Source organism: Aotus nancymaae, unplaced genomic scaffold (genome assembly GCF_030222135.1).
Source record: "Aotus nancymaae isolate 86718 unplaced genomic scaffold, 86718_ANA_hifiasm-v0.15.2.pri h1tg000049l, whole genome shotgun sequence".
NCBI lineage: Eukaryota > Metazoa > Chordata > Mammalia > Primates > Aotidae > Aotus > Aotus nancymaae.
The window spans coordinates 82,438-100,270 of record NW_026988463.1 but is presented as its reverse complement, the minus strand read 5'-3'; the positions used below and the strand labels follow the sequence as shown (position 1 = coordinate 100,270).

The following is a 17,833-nucleotide window of genomic DNA, read 5'->3' as shown; positions in this document are numbered from 1 at the left end:
GACGCATCTGTGTGGGCCTCTGGAGGAGGTCTGGTTTAGGGGAGCCAGGGATACCCACCCATCCTCCACTGTACCCCCACCTGCCCTCTCTCCTTACTCCCCCTCTTCTCAGCACAGATCAGGGCAGGACAGGTCGGGCCTCAATCTGGAGCCAGGGAGAGGTGGAGCCGCCCATCGCTGGTGCTCCCACCAGGCCCTCGGTCCGGCCGAGGCGCTCGCGGCCTCAGCCACAGGTGTCCTTCCTCGCGAACGGACAATGGGGAGAGCGGAGCCCAGCGGCCTTCCCGGAGGAGGTGACTGGAGCCGGGCAGGCGGGCGGCGCGCATTCCTGAGCCCTGAGTCAGCGCGGCCGCCCCCTCCGGCCGGGCCCGCCCCCGGCGCGCACGCCCCTCGCTCCATGGCATTCCCGGGCGGGCGGGGACTCGGCGCGGGCGCCCTCCCGGCCAGCGGCGGCAGCCCCTCCTCCCCGGCGCCCTCCGGACCCCCCAAAGACCCCCGGCGGCGGTGAGTGAGCGCGGCCGGCAGCGCAGGGCTCCGCGGGCTGGCGGGTTCCGGGGCTGCGTCCGTCAAACGCGGGGCGCGTCCTCAGCACCCGGTGGCCGGAGCTGCTCTGAGCGGCCGGGGCCCTGTCGGGGCCGGGGCTGGGGAGGGATCGCGGCGAGCCCTGCTGGGGCGGCAGGACTTTTCTTCCCGGAGTTTCCCGAGTCACCCGCGGAGGCGGCCCAGCCCCGGATTCCTATCCCGGAGCGCCGCAAAAATAGCCCGTGGCCGGATTAGCAGTCCCAGCGGCCTGGCCGGGCCGGACAACTCGGCTCCAGCCTCCGCCCAACAGCTGAGGGTCCCAGGAGCGGGAGGCTGAGTCCGGGGGTGCCCAGGCTCCTCTGAGCTCCCACCCCCGCTACATTTTCCTTCCCGGCCAGCACCGGTGGGTGGTGTCTCCAAGTCGAAACTCCAGCTCAGGGCGGGATCGTCCCTGTCCCAGCTGCCCTCACCCACGGGAATAGCCAGAGCAGTGGAGCTGGGGGTGGGGGACTGACTCCACCTTCTGCCCCAGGGCACTGACTCCCCCGTCTGTAAACACGGAAACTCCAGGGTGGGCTAGGAGCGACTCCTACAGACAGACCCTCACTCCGTGCCAGAGGCCAGCAGAGACAGGCCTTCTCCCAGCTGGGGTGACAGCCAGACCCCAGGTGCTCAGGGCACTGGCAGAGGGGTGGCTGTCATGCTGGGGGCGTGTTTTTGGGGCTGGGTCGGGAATGGGCGGGGAATCTTCCCTGGCCCCCCAAGGCCTGCTCCCCGCCCAGATGGTCCTGACCAGAGTTCCTTCTTCTGTGCGTGCAGCATGAGACTGAATGTGTCTGGGTGGGTGGGGTCTAGTTCTGGAGGCCCTACTCCTACCCTGGGAACCCCCACGCCCCCAACGGGACTTCCTGTTGGAGACCGGGAGAAGATTCAAGGATGAAACTGGCTTTTCAGGTTTGACCCAGCTAGATGCCCAGGCAGTCCCAGGCTGGGTTCTCCCGCCCCTGTGGAGCCAACCGCAAGCCCCCTGCCCCCACCCCAAGGGTGGGCGGAAGCCAGGAACCAAGGAGCTGGCTGGGGCTCAAGGGGTCCCTGAGGCGGAGCCAACCAGGGGTCATTCTGGGCAAGCTGGGTCCCTTTTCCTGAGAAAGGGGCAGTGGCAAATGGGGTACATGGGAGTCTGCTGGTCTCAGACTGCAAGCACTGGGCCTCAGACCCTTTCCCAGCCCTTCCAAGCAGCCTTCACTGACTGGTTGGCCTCCACTGTACAAACAGGCCCCCGGAGCAGGGGGCTGTCATCCCTAACCAGCACCCCTCATGAACTGACTCTTGGTTCAGGGGGAGTCACCCAGGTCTCCCCTGTTTTTCAGGATCTTCCCAGCTGCAGTCCCTGCCCAGGGCACCCCTAGTTGCTCTTGGCTGTGAGGGCCTCCCCTACACTGGCTGCAGATCCCCCATCTCCGTGTCTGTGCCAGGATCACATTTTGCCCGATTGAATTCCTTGGCTCCTGCCTGTGTTTTGAGTTGGATGATTTTAGGGGTGACTCCTTCCTCCTTCAACTGAGATGCCCCTGATAGAGCAGGTGGCATGGGGTCTTAGAGGGGTCTGAACAACCCGGGTGTTCTGCCTTGTCCTCTGGGGTCTGCAGCCAGGGGCAGCTGGGGCAGGCAGACAGGGTCCCTTCCACCACAGCTCCTGGGCAGACCTGGCCCAAGGCTTTGAACTCCCTTAGAGGCTCTGAGACCTTAGGCAGTGATGGGCTTCTCTGAGCCTCAGTTTCCTTATCTGTAAGATGGATACGGAGGACCCCCTCCCAGGGGTTATACAGACCAATGTGATCAGTCAGGATCTGCTTTGAGGAAGGTGAGCCAACTGCTGAGGACTGACACCATTTCTGCTCTACTTGGTTCAGTCCTGTCCTTCGGCTGGTGGGTCCTGGGAGGGGGTTGTGGGGTTACTGAGCCCAAGGGTGCCTGGGCACCAGGGAGCATGTGCATAGGGTCAGTCAGGGATACCTCGGGAGGGCTCTGACTGCTGACTGGGCTGCCCATCTGTCCTCTGGCCAGACATGTGCATAGGGTGGGGGCTTCTCCCACCTCCAGCCTGGAGAGGGTGCTTTCGCCTAACTCCTGGGACCCAGCTAGACTCCAGACTGGGGACTAGAGGTGACCAGCTTACCAGGCAGCTTACACCCAGAATCTGGTGTAGCTAAGTCCTTGCTGCCGTCCCCTTTCTGACTGTGCGGCCTGGACAGATCCCCTGACCTGCCCTTGGTGTCCCCTGGCTCCCAGGTGTGTCTGCCATGTCAGCCCCTGTCAGACCCAACTGAGGCAGGGATTTGGCTCTGGTGACCCCTGTGCCATGGGGCAGCGCCCTGCCCCTCCCCATTGCCGGCCCCTCTACCTCCCTGTGCACTGCTCTCCCAGGTCAGGGCCCGGAATGTCAGTGGCATCAGGGATTCCTGTGTCTCCAGGCCCTGAGGCGTCTTCTCTCACAGGTGGCCGGTAGGAAACCTCTTGTTTCGTCTACTTGCCTGGGGTGATGAGGGGAGGCAGGGAACTGGTGTGTCCTGCTGGGGACCTGGAGAGGACCCTGCAAAGGTCTCAGGCCTGCCCTGCTCCATCCTGAACCTCATTTCTTCCACAGAAAAGTAGAGGCTTTACTGGGAGCGTTTGCAAAGAGCCTAGCAAATGTCATTGTCGGCATGATGCCATTAACAGACAAGGCGCAGAGACAGGCTAGGTGACTTTCCCTTCATCAGGCCGGAGGAGCTGATGCTGGGCTGCCAGACAGCTGGTGACTTTCCCTTCTCGAGGTAGATCTAGGATTGGGCTTCAGATTAGAAGTCAAGCAGAAGACGGGTCAGAGACCAGCGTGTGGGTGGGGATTCTGGGGAGGAGCCACCTCCCCCGGGGACGAGGCTCGGGTGAGCTGAGGACACGTCTGGGCAGGTGTCCTGGGGTGAGGCCCCTTGCTCCAGCTGACCTCGAAGCAGGCAGTTGCCTGGGAGGAGCAGAGCCCAGGCGTGATGGTTCTGGCCCTGGGGTTGGCAGTCCCCTCTGTGGCCAGTTGTCCCTGCCAGTGTGGTCCTGTGAGTGTGCAGGGCAGGCCTGAGCACAGAGGTGGTTGTGGCTCACACCTGAGGATGCAGCTCTGCACTGGCTGTGGCCACTGTCTGTGCCTGCACTGGCCAGAGCTTCACTGTCTCTTCCCGAACTTGACACCTTTGAAGGGTCCCGTCCCCAGGTGTCCCCAGGGCTGCCCTCTTGTTGCATATGCTGTAGGGCCCTTTCACACCTCAGCTCCTGCCCCCCAGAGAGCACCCAGTGCCCACAGGCAGCACCAGACACTGTGGTGGAGTCAGCCACTGCCTGTCGTGCCAGGTCCTGCTGTGACCCCTGATTTCCATTTGGGAAAGCTGAGGCTTGCTTGGGGTGTAGGTGTTGGAGACATGGGCCTGAGCGTCAGCCTAGGCTGTCCCCAGTGGCCTCCCTGCACCGGCTCCTGCTCTCTGGCTCTCCCTGCACCCGTGCACGGGGCCAGCTTGATGGGTCTGCAGACATCCCCAGAGCAGAAACTAGAGTCCACAGGACTCTCCAGCATCCCCCACCCAGCCCCTCCACACCAGGCTCCGCAGGCAGCCAGAGCAGACTCCAACTTGCATGAGGCCAGTGGCCCCCTTCACGCTCCTCGCCCTCAGCCTCATCGAGAGCCCTGCCCCCGGTCCCCTAGCTGGTCCTGGGATGAGATGTGGCTTTGGGTGTCCCTGATGGGGCTGGGCCTGGGCTGGCAACTGTGATGCTGCTGCAGTGACTCAGATGCTGTGTGACCCCAAGCAGTCAGGCCCTCCATGGGCCACAGTTTCCCCTTATACTGAGGGGCCAGCAGCGGGGAGACACTGTTGGGATCCCCCCCGAGGGGCTTTCTGGGAACAAGAGCCCACTGTGCGCCTGGGGATGGCCTGGACACTGAGCCACTGTCTCTGGGAGGGCAATGTGCCGCTCCCTGGCCAGACTCTTTGTCCAGCCTGGGCCTGCCCCTCCCCACGCCTACTCCGGCTCTTCCTTTGTGAATCCCACCCACTTGAGGCCCAGATGGGGATCTAGGCACACAGGGGTAGGGCAGGCCAGAACACCCAGCACTGGGAGAAGGATGAGTCCTCTGCCCACCTGCAGGACCTAGAACTGTGTGGGTTCTCTGGCTCCTTCTGCCTGCACTGCTAGCACAGGAGGGGTTTTTGGGGAGGTGGGGAACCCCAGGAGAACTGGACGTACAGGCATGGCAGCTAGTGCCTCCCGCATGAGCTGAGCACTCTGTTGTTTGCTGGGGCCGACTTTGGGCCCCGGGCTGAGATGTACTGGGGAGGTCAGGTTCCCTGTACACGCTCGCAGCGCTCAGCTCTTCTCACCTCCTCACTGTTCCTGTTCGCACCTGCTCATGCCTGACAGCTCCTCTTCCCAGACCTGGTCAAAGGGTCATCTTTTTTTTTTTTTTTGAGATAGAGTTTCGCTCTTGTTACCCAGGCTGGAGTGCAATGGCGCGATCTCGGCTCATCGCAACCTCCGCCTCCTGGGTTCAGGCAATTCTCCTGCCTCAGCCTCCTGAGTAGCTGGGATTACAGGCACACGCTACCATGCCCAGCTAATTTTTTGTATTTTTAGTAGAGACAGGGTATCACCATGTTGACCAGGATGGTCTCGATCTCTTGACCTCGTGATCCGCCCGCCTCGGCCTCCCAAAGTGCTGGGATTACAGGCGTGAGCCACCGCGCCTGGCCCAAGGGGTCATCTTGAGTAATCCTTCATTACCCTAGATACGGACCCAATGGCCTGCGTTCTGCAGTAATCAGTGTTCACCCAGCAGTGGCTTTAGAGCAGGCCAGTCCTGAGCACTGTGGAACCAGCAGTGACAGAACAATGGCCCATCACGTGTGAATGAACTCCCTTGCTGTGCTGTGCTGTGTTGTGTCTGGGGATCCAGGCCAAGACCACCTTTGGGGAGTGGGGCAGCCTGAGGCTGCAGGTCCTCGAACACGTGGGAGGTCGTGCAGGGCACACGTGCAGGCTCTGAGGGGAGGGAGTCAGCTGTGAGGAGCCATGGAAGTCATGGATGTGTGCGAGCTGATCAGCTGGCAAAGGTCTCTGTTGGCAAAGGGCGCTCACACTCCTGAGTGAAGAACCACCCGGGTGCTGCCTAGTGCTGCTGGGCACAGGTGGAGACTCCTGGAGAGGACGGCCTCCTGGATTCAGCCTCCTGGTTCCTGGCAGTGGCCCCAGTCTCTGCTCTGGGCCCAGCTCCTCTCTGGCCCCATGATGGCCTCACTGGGAACATTCGTCCATGTTCTGGGTGAGAATATGCCGGGAATGTACTCAGGATGCTGTCCCAGCACTGTGGGTTCTGGAAGCCCCTTCCCAAGCACCACCTGGCTTCCCAATGTGCCTGACACAGTCTGAAATTGCACGCTTAGAGTCTGAGACTCAGAGGCAGCCCTCCTGGCTCTTCCTCAGCAGCAGGGTGATCGTACTGCTGTCCGTATGCTCTGTAGAGGGAGGGCTTGGGACTATCAGGATATCGAGCTGTGACTGCTTGATGCTGTGGCTGGGCTGTATCCAGGACACACAGGTCTGGGCTGGGTTTCGGCCACAATTCAGATGCAGAGTGGTCTCCCAGAGGGACCTTGACCCACCCAGTTCTCATCAGGACACCTTCCTGTTTGACCCTGTGGCACTCTGGGGGTCTGCATGGGCCACAGGCCCAGGAGGGACTCCCAGAGACGTGGCGGCAGCTGCCACCCTTGGCCCTTGCACCTGATTCCAGGCCCAGTGAGGGCCAGGGAGAGGAACTCAGTCTTAGGGGGCCTTGTGGATGGCACAACCCCTGGGCATCATGCATGGGAAGCTTCCCGACGCTTTCCCCCCATCTCTCACCTGGGAACTGAAGTGCATGGTCAGCTCAGAGAAGGGGCTGGAGTGTGAGGGGTGGGGTAAGAGCCAGCAGAAGGCATCCCTGAAGGACCCTTTTCCACCTGTGTCTGTTCTGGTCCATGTAGGACCAGTAGGGGCTGTGAGCAGCATTCCCAACCTTTCCCTGGTGGTACAGGGTCGGAGGAAGCCGTGTGCACCGTCCCGGGCCGGTCGCTGGTGGTGCAGGGTCGGAGGAAGCCGTGTGCACCGTCCCGGGCCCGTCCCTGGTGGTGCAGGTCGGAGGAAGCCGTGTGCACCGTCCCGGGCCGGTCGCTGGTGGTGCAGGGTCGGAGGAAGCCGTGTGCACCGTCCCGGGCCCGTCCCTGGTGGTGCAGGTCGGAGGAAGCCGTGTGCACCGTCCCGGGCCCGTCCCTGGTGGTGCAGGTCGGAGGAAGCCGTGTGCACCGTCCCGGGCCCGTCCCTGGTGGTGCAGGTCGGAGGAAGCCGTGTGCACCGTCCCGGGCCCGTCCCTGGTGGTGCAGGTCGGAGGAAGCCGTGTGCACCGTCCCGGGCCCATCGCTGGTGGTGCAGGTCGGAGGAAGCCGTGTGCACCGTCCCCGGCCGGTCGCTGGTGGTGCAGGGTCGGAGGAAGCCGTGTGCACCGTCCCGGGCCCGTCCCTGGTGGTGCAGGTCGGAGGAAGCCGTGTGCACCGTCCCGGGCCCGTCCCTGGTGGTGCAGGTCGGAGGAAGCCGTGTGCACCGTCCCGGGCCCGTCCCTGGTGGTGCAGGTCGGAGGAAGCCGTGTGCACCGTCCCGGGCCCGTCCCTGGTGGTGCAGGTCGGAGGAAGCCGTGTGCACCGTCCCGGGCCCGTCGCTGGTGGTGCAGGTCGGAGGAAGCCGTGTGCACAGTCCCGGGCCGGTCGCTGGTGGTGCAGGGTCGGAGGAAGCCGTGTGCACAGTCCCGGGCCCGTCCCTGGTGGTACAGGGTCGGAGGAAGCCGTGTGCACAGTCCCGGGCCCGTCCCTGGTGGTGCAGGGTCGGAGGAAGCCGTGTGCACCGTCCCGGGCCGGTCGCTGGTGGTGCAGGGTCGGAGGAAGCCGTGTGCACCGTCCCAGGCCCGTCCCTGGTGGTGCAGGTCGGAGGAAGCCGTGTGCACCGTCCCGGGCCCGTCCCTGGTGGTGCAGGTCGGAGGAAGCCGTGTGCACCGTCCCGGGCCCGTCCCTGGTGGTGCAGGTCGGAGGAAGCCGTGTGCACCGTCCCGGGCCCGTCCCTGGTGGTGCAGGTCGGAGGAAGCCGTGTGCACCGTCCCGGGCCCGTCGCTGGTGGTGCAGGTCGGAGGAAGCCGTGTGCACAGTCCCGGGCCGGTCGCTGGTGGTGCAGGGTCGGAGGAAGCCGTGTGCACAGTCCCGGGCCCGTCCCTGGTGGTACAGGGTCGGAGGAAGCTGTGTGCACAGTCCCGGGCCCGTCCCTGGTGGTGCAGGGTCGGAGGAAACTGTGTGCACAGTCCCGGGCCGGTCGCTGGTGGTGCAGGGTCGGAGGAAGCCGTGTGCACAGTCCCGGGCCCGTCCCTGGTGGTACGGGGTCGGAGGAAGCCGTGTGCACCGTCCCGGGCCGGTCGCTGGTGGTGCAGGGTCAGAGGAAGCCGTGTGCACCATCCCGGGCCCGTCGCTGGTGGTGCAGGTCGGAGGAAGCCGTGTGCACAGTCCCGGGCCCGTCCCTAGTGGTGCAGGGTCGGAGGAAGCCGTGTGCACCGTCCCGGGCCGGTCGCTGGTGGTACAGGGTCGGAGGAAGCCGTGTGCACCGTCCCGGGCCGGTCCCTGGTGGTGCAGGGTCGGAGGAAGCCGTGTGCACCGTCCCGGGCCGGTCGCTGGTGGTGCAGGGTCGGAGGAAGCCGTGTGCACCGTCCCGGGCCGGTCGCTGGTGGTGCAGGGTCGGAGGAAGCCGTGTGCACAGTCCCGGGCCGGTCGCTGGTGGTGCAGGGTCGGAGGAAGCCGTGTGCACCGTCCCGGGCCGGTCGCTGGTGGTGCAGGGTCGGAGGAAGCCGTGTGCACAGTCTCGGGCCCGTCCCTGGTGGTGCAGGTTGTAGGAAGCCGTGTGCACCGTCCTGGGCCGGTCGCTGGTGGTGCAGGGTCGGAGGAAGCCGTGTGCACAGTCCCGGGCCCGTCCCTGGTGGTACAGGGTCGGAGGAAGCCGTGTGCACAGTCCCGGGCCCGTCCCTGGTGGTGCAGGTCGGAGGAAGCCGTGTGCACCGTCCCGGGCCGGTCGCTGGTGGTGCAGGGTTGGAGGAAGCCGTGTGCACAGTCTCGGGCCCGTCCCTGGTGGTGCAGGTCGTAGGAAGCCGTGTGCACCGTCCCGGGCCCGTCGCTGGTGGTGCAGTTCGGAGGAAGCCGTGTGCACAGTCCTGGGCCCGTCCCTGGTGGTGCAGGTCGGAGGAAGCTGTGTGCACCGTCCCGGGCCGGTCGCTGGTGGTGCAGGGTCGGAGGAAGCCGTGTGCACCGTCCTGGGCCCGTCCCTGGTGGTGCAGGGTCGGAGGAAGCCGTGTGCACAGTCCCGGGCCGGTCGCTGGTTGGCAAAGATCTTTAGGAGCTGTGAGCAGCATCCTGTGCTGCCCTGCATATATGACCTTGAGCAAGGGCAAGCTTGTGTTCCCTATTTGTTTCCCCATTTGTACAGCATAGGTGGGGCTTTCCTCCAAGCAGTTGACAGGGACACCCATGTGTGAAAGCCGTTTCTGGGGCCTTAGTGGGTGGGCTGCAGCTCTTTAAAGAGGCGGAGGAATTTGGGGTTTTCCGTCTAAAATTGCTTCGGGAAGCTCTGGCCAGCCCCCAACTGTCTGTCCAGCGGCGTACTCAGGGGCTTTTCTCAATTTGGATCTCTGCTGTGATCCCCGTGTGGTCCCCCTCGGTTAGGGGCAGCTGCAGGTCTGCCAGGAAGGTGTAAGGGGGAAATAGAGTCACAGTCACATGGCCGGCATTGGTGACCAGAATCGAAGCCTGGCCTGTCTGCTCTGGGGCTTTCCCTTGGGCCCTTGCTCTGTGCCTGGGTGATAGGTTTGGGGTTAGGGCGGGATGCTCAGGTAGAGCCAACCATGCAGTGCCCCGCAGCCCCAGCACCCAGCCGCCTCGCTGCTGTTTCTGGGCACGTTGCGCCACCTGGTGGTCACTCTGGTGTCTGCGCCCAGGTGGTTTCTGGCAAGTCATTTGTGCATGGGAGCCTGGGACCACCAGCTGCTGCCCTACCATCCTCTTTCCTGAGTGTGGTGACTGTATGCAGTGGACTGATCACACACCCCTTACAGGCTGTCACGTGCATAGTGAGGCCTTTGTCTCTGGAATAGAAGTTTTGGTGCGTAAGAGGGTGAGGCCTGGGTAAGACAGGCCTGAGATTTGCCCTGGCACAGACTAAGGTGAGCCCCATGTTCCTAAGACCTCACATTGGCTGTTCTCTGTGTGTGGAAACCCCTGCAGTCCCAGCTGTGCTCACTCCCCTCCTTCCAGCCTTTGCTCATACGTCGCCTCACAGGGAGGCCTCACTCCCTCCTGTCAAGCAACCCTAATTTGCTTTTTTTTTTTTTTTTTTTTTTTTTTTTTGAGACGGAGTTTCGCTCGTTACCCAGGCTGGAGTGCAATGGCGCGATCTCGGCTCACCGCAACCTCCGCCTCCTGGGTTTAGGCAATTCTCCTGCCTCAGCCTCCTGAGTAGCTGGGATTACAGGCACGCGCCACCATGCCCAGCTAATTTTTTGTATTAGTAGAGACGGGGTTTCACCATGTTGACCAGGATGGTCTCGATCTCTTGACCTCGTGATCCACCCGCCTCGGCCTCCCAAAGTGCTGGGATTACAGGCTTGAGCCACCGCGCCCGGCCCCTAATTTGCTTTTTTTTTTTTTTTTTTTGAGACCGCGTCTCCCGCTGTTGCTCAGGCTGGAGTGTGGTGATAAAGATCTCAGCTCACTGCAACCTCCACCTCCTGGGTTCAAGTGATTCTCCTGCCTCAGCCTCTTGAGTAGCTGGGATTACAGGCATGCGCTACCATGCCTGGCTAATTCTGTATTTTTAGTAGAGGTGGGGTTTCACCATGTTGGCCAGCCTGGTCTTGATTTCCTGACCTCAGATGATCCGCCCGCCTTGGACTCCCAAAGTGCTGGGGTTACAGGCGTCAGCCACTGCGCCCGGCCCCTGATTTGCTTCTTACCCCCATCATGCTTAGCATCTTTTAAGCAGTATATGCACTTATTTAAAAAGTTCATTGTATAGAGTGCAGGCTCCAGAAGGGCAGGGATTTTGTCTTGTTTCTCCACCAGTGTGTCTCCAACACCTAGAGCAGTTCCTGATCACGCTGGGTGCTCAGATAGCTGTCCCATGGACTTACGTTGCCTGAGAACCTAGGATGTGCCCAGCACTCTGTTGGGATGAACAAGCCAGGCTCAGAGCAAGTCAGGGCTGAGCACATAGGCTCTGACAGTGGGGGACATGAGCTCCACGGGGGGGGCTTGTTGCTGCTTCTCCCTCCTCCTGGGTCTGGGCGCAATGAATCTTAGGAAGTCTGTCGGCGTCGTTGTTACTGAATAACACGCCCCGCCCTGCAGGCCTGCCTCGCTGTGCTGGGAACCATGAGTGAGGCCCGCCGGGACAGCACCAGTAGCCTGCAGCGCAAGAAGCCACCCTGGCTGAAGCTGGACATTCCCTCTGCAGCGCCCCCGACAGCAGAGGAGCCCAGCTTCCTGCAGGTAGGCCCTGGCCAGCAAGGGCTGTGGGTGCCCCCTGTCCACTACCCTCACTGTGACCCTGTTGCCCAGCCCCTGAGGCGACAGGTTTTCCTGAGGAGTGTGAGTATGCCAGCTGAGACAGCCCACATCTCTTCGCCGCACTATGAGCTCCGGCGGCCGGTGCTGCAGCGCCAGACGTCCATCACACAGACCATCCGCAGGTACTGGCAATGCCCAGCTGCTTCACGGGGTGGGAGCTGGGGGCTGGCGGGGCAGAGGCAGGTACACTGAGGATGGGGATGAGGCAAGGGGCCCTCCTGTCTCAGCTTCCCCCTCCTTTTGGTCCCCACATCCCCTTGCCCTCCTCCTGTTGTGGAGACTGACTGCTCTCACCCTACTCCCCTGCTCCCCTCCCTTCTCTTTGGCACTCACTCTCTCCTTCTGTCTCCACCACCCGGATGCTCTGGCCTCTTAGCAGCCGACAAGTACGCTTTGGGCGCGTCCACACTCTACCCCTCTTGGGTCCCTGGGCTGCCCGCAGGGCCCTCCCACAGCGCCAGTCTCTCTCTTGGTCCCTGCTCAGGTATCTCACACAGGTCATGAGTGTGTTGTTCTGGCATGTGCTTGGCATGTGGCCCCTTGGGAGCTGCCAGCCTGGTTATTCCCTGGGGTTCCTAATGGCAGGTGCTGGCAGTGTTTCTGTTTGCATGTCCAGGTGCTGTGGATAGCCTGCCTGGGCCCGCAAGCACCTGCTGTCTGAGTTCTGTGGTGTCCTGGGGTCCTGGGGCCAAGCTCCCTCTCTGGACTGTGTCTCCCCTCAACTGCCCCTCAGGGATAGTGGGGTGAGGGCCTCTAGAAAGCACTCAACTAGGCAGGCCCTGCCAGCTGCAGTCTAGTGGGAAGTTGGAGTTGGCCAACAGTTCAGAGGGTGGCTGGAACCCACTCATTCTCTCATTAGACCTTGCCCACCCAGACTCTGGCCCCTGGAGTGACTGCAGGCCTGGGGCAGGGCGTGCTGCCCCCGGGGAGGGCCGCCAAAGTCCCTGCCTGGGAGTGGTGATCTGGATGCTCCTTGCTGAGTTTCCGCCATGCCAGGGGGGCCGCTGACTGGTTTGGAGTGAGCAAGGAGAGTGACAGCACCCAGAAATGGCAGCGCAAGAGCATCCGTCACTGCAGCCAGCGCTATGGGAAGCTGAAGCCCCAGGTCCTCCGGGAGCTGGACCTGCCTAGCCAGGATAATGTGTCGCTGACCAGCACCGAGACGCCACCCCCACTCTACGTGGGGCCATGCCAGCTGGGAATGCAGAAGGTATGCCTGCCTGTTGCTGCCTCCTGCAGGCCCCTTCTGCTCCTCCCAGGGGCTAGGGCTGCGGACACAGCTGGCCTGAGCAGAAGCTCTTTGGGCTGAGCACGGTGGCTCACGCCTGTAATCCCAGCACTTTGGGAGGCTGAGGCGGGTGGATCACCTGAGGTCGGGAGTTTGAGACCAGCCTGACCAACATGGAGAAACCCTGTCTCTACTAAAAATACTAAATTAGCCAGGAGTGGTAATCCCAGCACTTTGGGAGGCTGAGGTGGGCATATCATCTGAGTTGGGAGTTCGAAACCAGCCTGACCAACATGGAGAAACCCCATGTCTACTAAAAATACAAAATTGGCCGGGCGTGGTGGTGCATACTTGTAATCCCAGCTACTTGGGAGGCTGAGGTAGGAGAATCGCTTGAACCTGGGAGGCGGAGGTTGCGGTGAGCAGGGATCGCGCCATTGCACTCCCGCCTGGGCAATAAGAACAAAACTCTGCCTCAAAAAAACAAACAAAAAGAAGAGGCTCTTTGGGAGCTTACAGTCTGGAAGGGCAGTTAGACAGCCTGCCCGTGAAGGCACCTGAAACAGTCCCTGGGAAGGGGTACCTTGGGTGGGGGACATGGTCTTGGGATTGCACCAGGGGCCATTGTCTGGATGGGAGAGCATTCCAGGTAGGACCTCTAGGCGCTGTGGGGTGGGAGTGGTGCGCCTATACTTGGCCAGGGGCCCATGAGGTGTCAGGAGTAGCAGTCACGCTCTCTGACTGCAAGGCCTCTGTGAACCTGGGTGAGCTAGGAGCCTGCACGGTGCTGACCCAGTCCTGACTCCATCGTCTCCTCCCCTCCTCCAGATTATAGATCCCCTGGCCCGTGGCCGGGCCTTCCGGGTGGCAGATGACACTGCGGAAGGCCTGAGTGCCCCGCACACTCCTGTCACGCCAGGTGCTGCCTCCCTCTGCTCCTTCTCCAGCTCCCGCTCAGGTTTCCACCGGCTCCCGCGGCGGCGCAAGCGAGAGTCGGTGGCCAAGATGAGCTTCCGGGCAGCCGCGGCACTGATGAAAGTGGGTGCAGGGGCCAAGGGTGGGGGTGGGGAGCCGAGCCAGCAGCCGGGTCTCATGCTCGCTTCCCCGTGCCCAGGGCCGCTCTGTTAGGGATGGCACCTTGCGCCGGGCACAGCGTCGAAGCTTCACTCCCGCCAGCTTTCTGGAGGAGGACACGACTGATTTCCCTGATGAGCTGGACACATCCTTCTTTGCCCGGGTAAGGAGTGCCCAGAGCATCACCCCGGTTCCCTTCATCCTGGCATCCACCCTGACCTCATGTGTTTGCTCAGGAAGGTATCCTCCATGAAGAGCTGTCCACCTACCCAGACGAAGTTTTCGAGTCCCCTTCAGAGGCAGCACTCAAGGACTGGGAGAAGGTGCCGGAGCAGGCGGACCTCACCGGCGGGGCCCTGGACCGCAGTGAGCTTGAGCGCAGCCACCTGATGCTGTGAGTGAGGCAGGCAGGGAAGGGGGGCCAGAGGGAGACCCCGGGCTGTCAGGAACAGCTGGGCGACTCTTGGCATTCACCTCTGGGAGTGATGGAAGGTGTAGCCTCAGGGACTGGGAACCCACTGGCCACCAGGGGTGGAAGACCCAGGGCTGGGCATGGCCTCAGGGTCATGGCTTGTCGGTGGGATGGGACAGCAATCTTAGAGCCCAGGGGCTGGACAGAATCCAATGGGGAGGTGGAGGTGACAGAGCTGATACTTGCTGAGTGGCAGAATTCTGTGGGTCCTGGTTCCTGCTCCCTGCCATCCCCAGAGGCGTGCAGTATTGCTCTTTTACTGGCAAAGGAGGAGGCAAATTCCGGGGGACTTGCCCAGCATCTTCGCCGGGATAGAGACAGGTTGCCCTGGTGCCCCGGGGAGGGGGCCCTCCTGCTGCCGTCATGTGGGGGGCTGGGGCGGGAGGTGAACACCGGCTGCCCCCAGGCCCCTGGAGCGAGGCTGGCGGAAGCAGAAGGAGGGCGCCGCAGCCCCGCAGCCCAAGGTGCGGCTCCGACAGGAGGTGGTGAGCACCGCGGGACCGCGGCGGGGCCAGCGCATCGCGGTGCCGGTGCGTAAGCTCTTCGCCCGGGAGAAGCGGCCGTATGGGCTGGGCATGGTGGGACGGCTCACCAACCGCACCTACCGCAAGCGCATCGACAGCTTCGTCAAGCGCCAGATTGAGGACATGGACGACCACAGGTAGGCGAGGCAGGCAAGGCCTGGGGTGGGATGGAGGCCCCCTGGGGACGGTGGGCTCCGGGTCGGGGATGGGGCCCCGCTGATGCTCCGCCCCGCAGGCCCTTCTTCACCTACTGGCTCACCTTCGTGCACTCGCTCGTCACCATTCTGGCCGTCTGCATCTACGGCATCGCCCCCGTGGGCTTCTCGCAGCATGAGACGGTGGACTCGGTGAGCCCCGTGCCTTCCCCAGGCCCGGACGAGTGGGGTCTGGGTTCTGCACTCGCTCCCGCTCCGCTCTGGGTTGAGAGGGCCCACGGCGGGCCGGTCTGATGCCGCTCCCCAACCTCCCAGGTGCTGCGGAACCGCGGGGTCTACGAGAACGTCAAGTACGTGCAGCAGGAGAACTTCTGGATCGGCCCGAGCTCGGTGAGGGCGGGGCCGGGGCGGGGCCGGGGCAGGGCCGGCGGGGCGGGACCCGGAGGTGCCAGCTGCGAGCGGGAGGCGGGCGCCGCAGCTGTCGGACTCTCTCGCCCGCAGGAGGCCCTCATCCACCTGGGCGCCAAGTTTTCGCCCTGCATGCGCCAGGACCCGCAGGTGCACAGCTTCATTCGGGCAGCGCGCGAGCGCGAGAAGCACTCGGCCTGCTGCGTGCGCAACGACAGGTCGGGCTGCGTGCAGACCTCGGAGGAGGAGTGCTCGGTGCGTGTCCCCAGCAGGATCCCACCCCATCTGCCTGCCCCGAGTTCGCTCCTTGCTTTGGACTTCAGATGGACTCAGTAGAGCGATCCTTCGCCCTCGTTCCCCATGTGCAAGGCCGTTCCTGTCACATCCACTCCTCCTTGTCCCCACCCCACCCTCCCCCATCTCCAGCTCCTCGCCCCGTAGACCGCCATCTGATTTGGTCGTTTGACTTGGGTGTCCTCTTCCAGCATGTGTCTTAAAGTTTACGTAAGTGGTATTGCCCTCTTTTCCACTAAGCGGTTTTAAAAAGGCGATTCACCCAAACTTTCATCACATCATCTTACATGGAGGTGCCATAGTCCATGCCGGTTCCCTGATTTAGGACACAGAGGTTGATGCTGATTTTCAGCTGACAGGAATTATGCTGTCGAACGCCTTGGTTTTTTTTTTGTTGTTGTTATTTTTTGAGACAGTTTCGCTCTTGTCACCCAGGCAGGAGTGCAGCGGTGCAATCTTGGCTCACTGCAGCATCTGCCTCCTGGGTTCAATCGATTCTCCTGCCTCAGCCTCCCAAGTAGCTGGGATTACAGGCGTGCACCAACACGCCTGGCTAATTTATGTATTTTTAGTAGAAACGGGCTTTCTCCATGTTGGTCAGGCTGGTCTTGAACTCCTGACCTCAGGTGATCTGCCCACCTCAGCCTCCCAAAGTGCTGGGATTACAGGCGTGAGCCACCGCGCCTGGCCACTGTCGAACTCCTTGTGTCTTCCAACATGCCTGTGCGTTTCAAGAGTATCAGTTCATACGGGGTGACTCGTAGAACTGAGGGATGAGCTCAGTGCTTTTGCCTTTGACTCCTGACTCACTGAGCGCCCCTCACTGCCCTGACCCAGCTGGGCCTGACCCTGTGTCCCCCTCCCGCAGTCCACGCTGGCAGTGTGGGTGAAGTGGCCGGTCCATCCCAGTGCCCCAGAGCTTGCCGGCCACAAGAGACAGTTTGGTTCTGTCTGCCACCAGGATCCCAGGTTAGTCCTGCTGCAGGGCTCTTACCTGCCTTGTTTCACACCTTCCAGGGGGCTGGGGTGCAGAGGGTGTAGGAGCTCCCCTTGTTGTTGGCAACTTGGCTGGAAGGGTGCCAATGCTAGGGGCTCCCAGCAGGGTCTGACCACCTACTTGGCTCATGCAGGGTGTGTGATGAGCCCTCCTCTGAAGACCCCCATGAGTGGCCAGAAGACATCACCAGGTGGCCGGTGAGCTACAGTGGGGGCTTGTTAGGGAGTCATCCTTGTCATGCAGGGAGAGCACCCGCCACACCCACCCATTGGTGATGCCAGAGATTCCCATCATGGGACCACCTCATGTTTTCAGATGCTGTGCACCTGGCATTTGCACAGCCTGTCCATCAACCAACATCTGCCCCTCTAAGCAAGTAGATCAAGAGAACTAGATGGAAACTTGAAAGGTCAAGTGACATTATTCCAGTTTGATAGAGACTCCGAGGGTGGTGGCCTGCTGGAAGTCAAGGAAACCACACTGTTTTCTACCTTATGAGCCCGCCCACCTTTGCCTCTACCCCCAAACATGGTGTGGGGCCAAAAATTGGGCGAGGCCCTGACCCAGCTCATCCCCATTTGTGACCCAGATCTGCACGAAAAACAGTGCCGGGAACCACACCAACCATCCGCATATGGACTGTGTCATCACAGGGCGGCCCTGCTGCATCGGCACCAAGGGCAGGTAGGCGTGCGTGCGTGCATGGGAGTGCAGCTGGTCTCTGGGCTCAGAGCATCGTCCTAGGGCTGCGCCTTCTCCCTAACCAAATTCTGAAATAGCTGGGCGCAGTGGCTCACACTCGTAATCCCAGCACTTTGGGAGGCCAAGGTGGGTGCATCATGAGGTCAGGAGTTCAAGACCAGCCTGACCAGTATGATGAAACCCTGTCTCTACTAAAAATACAAATATCAGCCGGGTGTGGTGGTGTGTGCCTGTAGTCCCAGCTACTCAAGAGGCTGACGCAGGAGAATCGCTTGAACCTGGGATGTGTGGAGGTTGCAGTGAGCCATGATCGTGCCACCACACTCCAGCCTGGGTGACAGAGTGAGACTCCGTCTCAAAAAAAAAAAAAAAAAAAAAATTAGGCCGGGCGCGGTGGCTCACACCTGTAATCCCAGCACTTTGGGAGGCCGAGGCAGGCGGATCACGAGGTCAAGAGATCGAGACCATCCTGGTCAACATGGTGAAACCCCATCTCTACTAATACAAAAAATTAGCTGGGCATGGTGGTGCGTGCCTGTAATCCCAGCTACTCAGGAGGCTGAGGCAGGAGAATTGCCTGAACCCAGGAGGCGGAGGTTGCGGTGAGCCGAGGTCGTGCCATTGCACTCCAGCCTGGGTAACAAGAGCGAAACTCTGTCTCAAAAAAAAAAAAAAAAAAAAAATTTCCAAATAACCCAGTATGCTAAGGGGTGTGGGGTCAGAAGGGGTCTGGACTTCTTCAGGG

General features: G+C 61.9%; 1 protein-coding gene across 6 annotated transcripts in view; it reads left to right on the top strand.

The window, feature by feature from the left end:
- Positions 1 to 17,833, top strand: part of RHBDF1 (rhomboid 5 homolog 1) — a 31,403-nt gene that overhangs the window by 12,026 nt on the left and 1,544 nt on the right. For 3 of the 6 annotated variants that reach the window (XM_064362254.1, XM_064362253.1, XM_064362257.1), the window contains 12 exons: positions 11,016 to 11,356; positions 12,231 to 12,444; positions 13,291 to 13,500; positions 13,577 to 13,699; positions 13,773 to 13,930; positions 14,415 to 14,669; positions 14,768 to 14,879; positions 15,003 to 15,077; positions 15,189 to 15,350; positions 16,258 to 16,358; positions 16,520 to 16,583; positions 16,976 to 17,070. In XM_064362254.1, the coding sequence (XP_064218324.1) occupies positions 11,040 to 11,356; positions 12,231 to 12,444; positions 13,291 to 13,500; positions 13,577 to 13,699; positions 13,773 to 13,930; positions 14,415 to 14,669; positions 14,768 to 14,879; positions 15,003 to 15,077; positions 15,189 to 15,350; positions 16,258 to 16,358; positions 16,520 to 16,583; positions 16,976 to 17,070 (1,886 nt within the window). In that variant the 5' untranslated portion in view covers positions 11,016 to 11,039. Of the gene's footprint in view, positions 1 to 479; positions 505 to 8,965; positions 9,833 to 11,015; positions 11,357 to 12,230; positions 12,445 to 13,290; positions 13,501 to 13,576; positions 13,700 to 13,772; positions 13,931 to 14,414; positions 14,670 to 14,767; positions 14,880 to 15,002; positions 15,078 to 15,188; positions 15,351 to 16,257; positions 16,359 to 16,519; positions 16,584 to 16,975; positions 17,071 to 17,833 lie in introns of those variants that run through there. The other 3 variants (XM_012468723.3, XM_064362255.1, XM_064362256.1) reach the window with 3 other exon arrangements.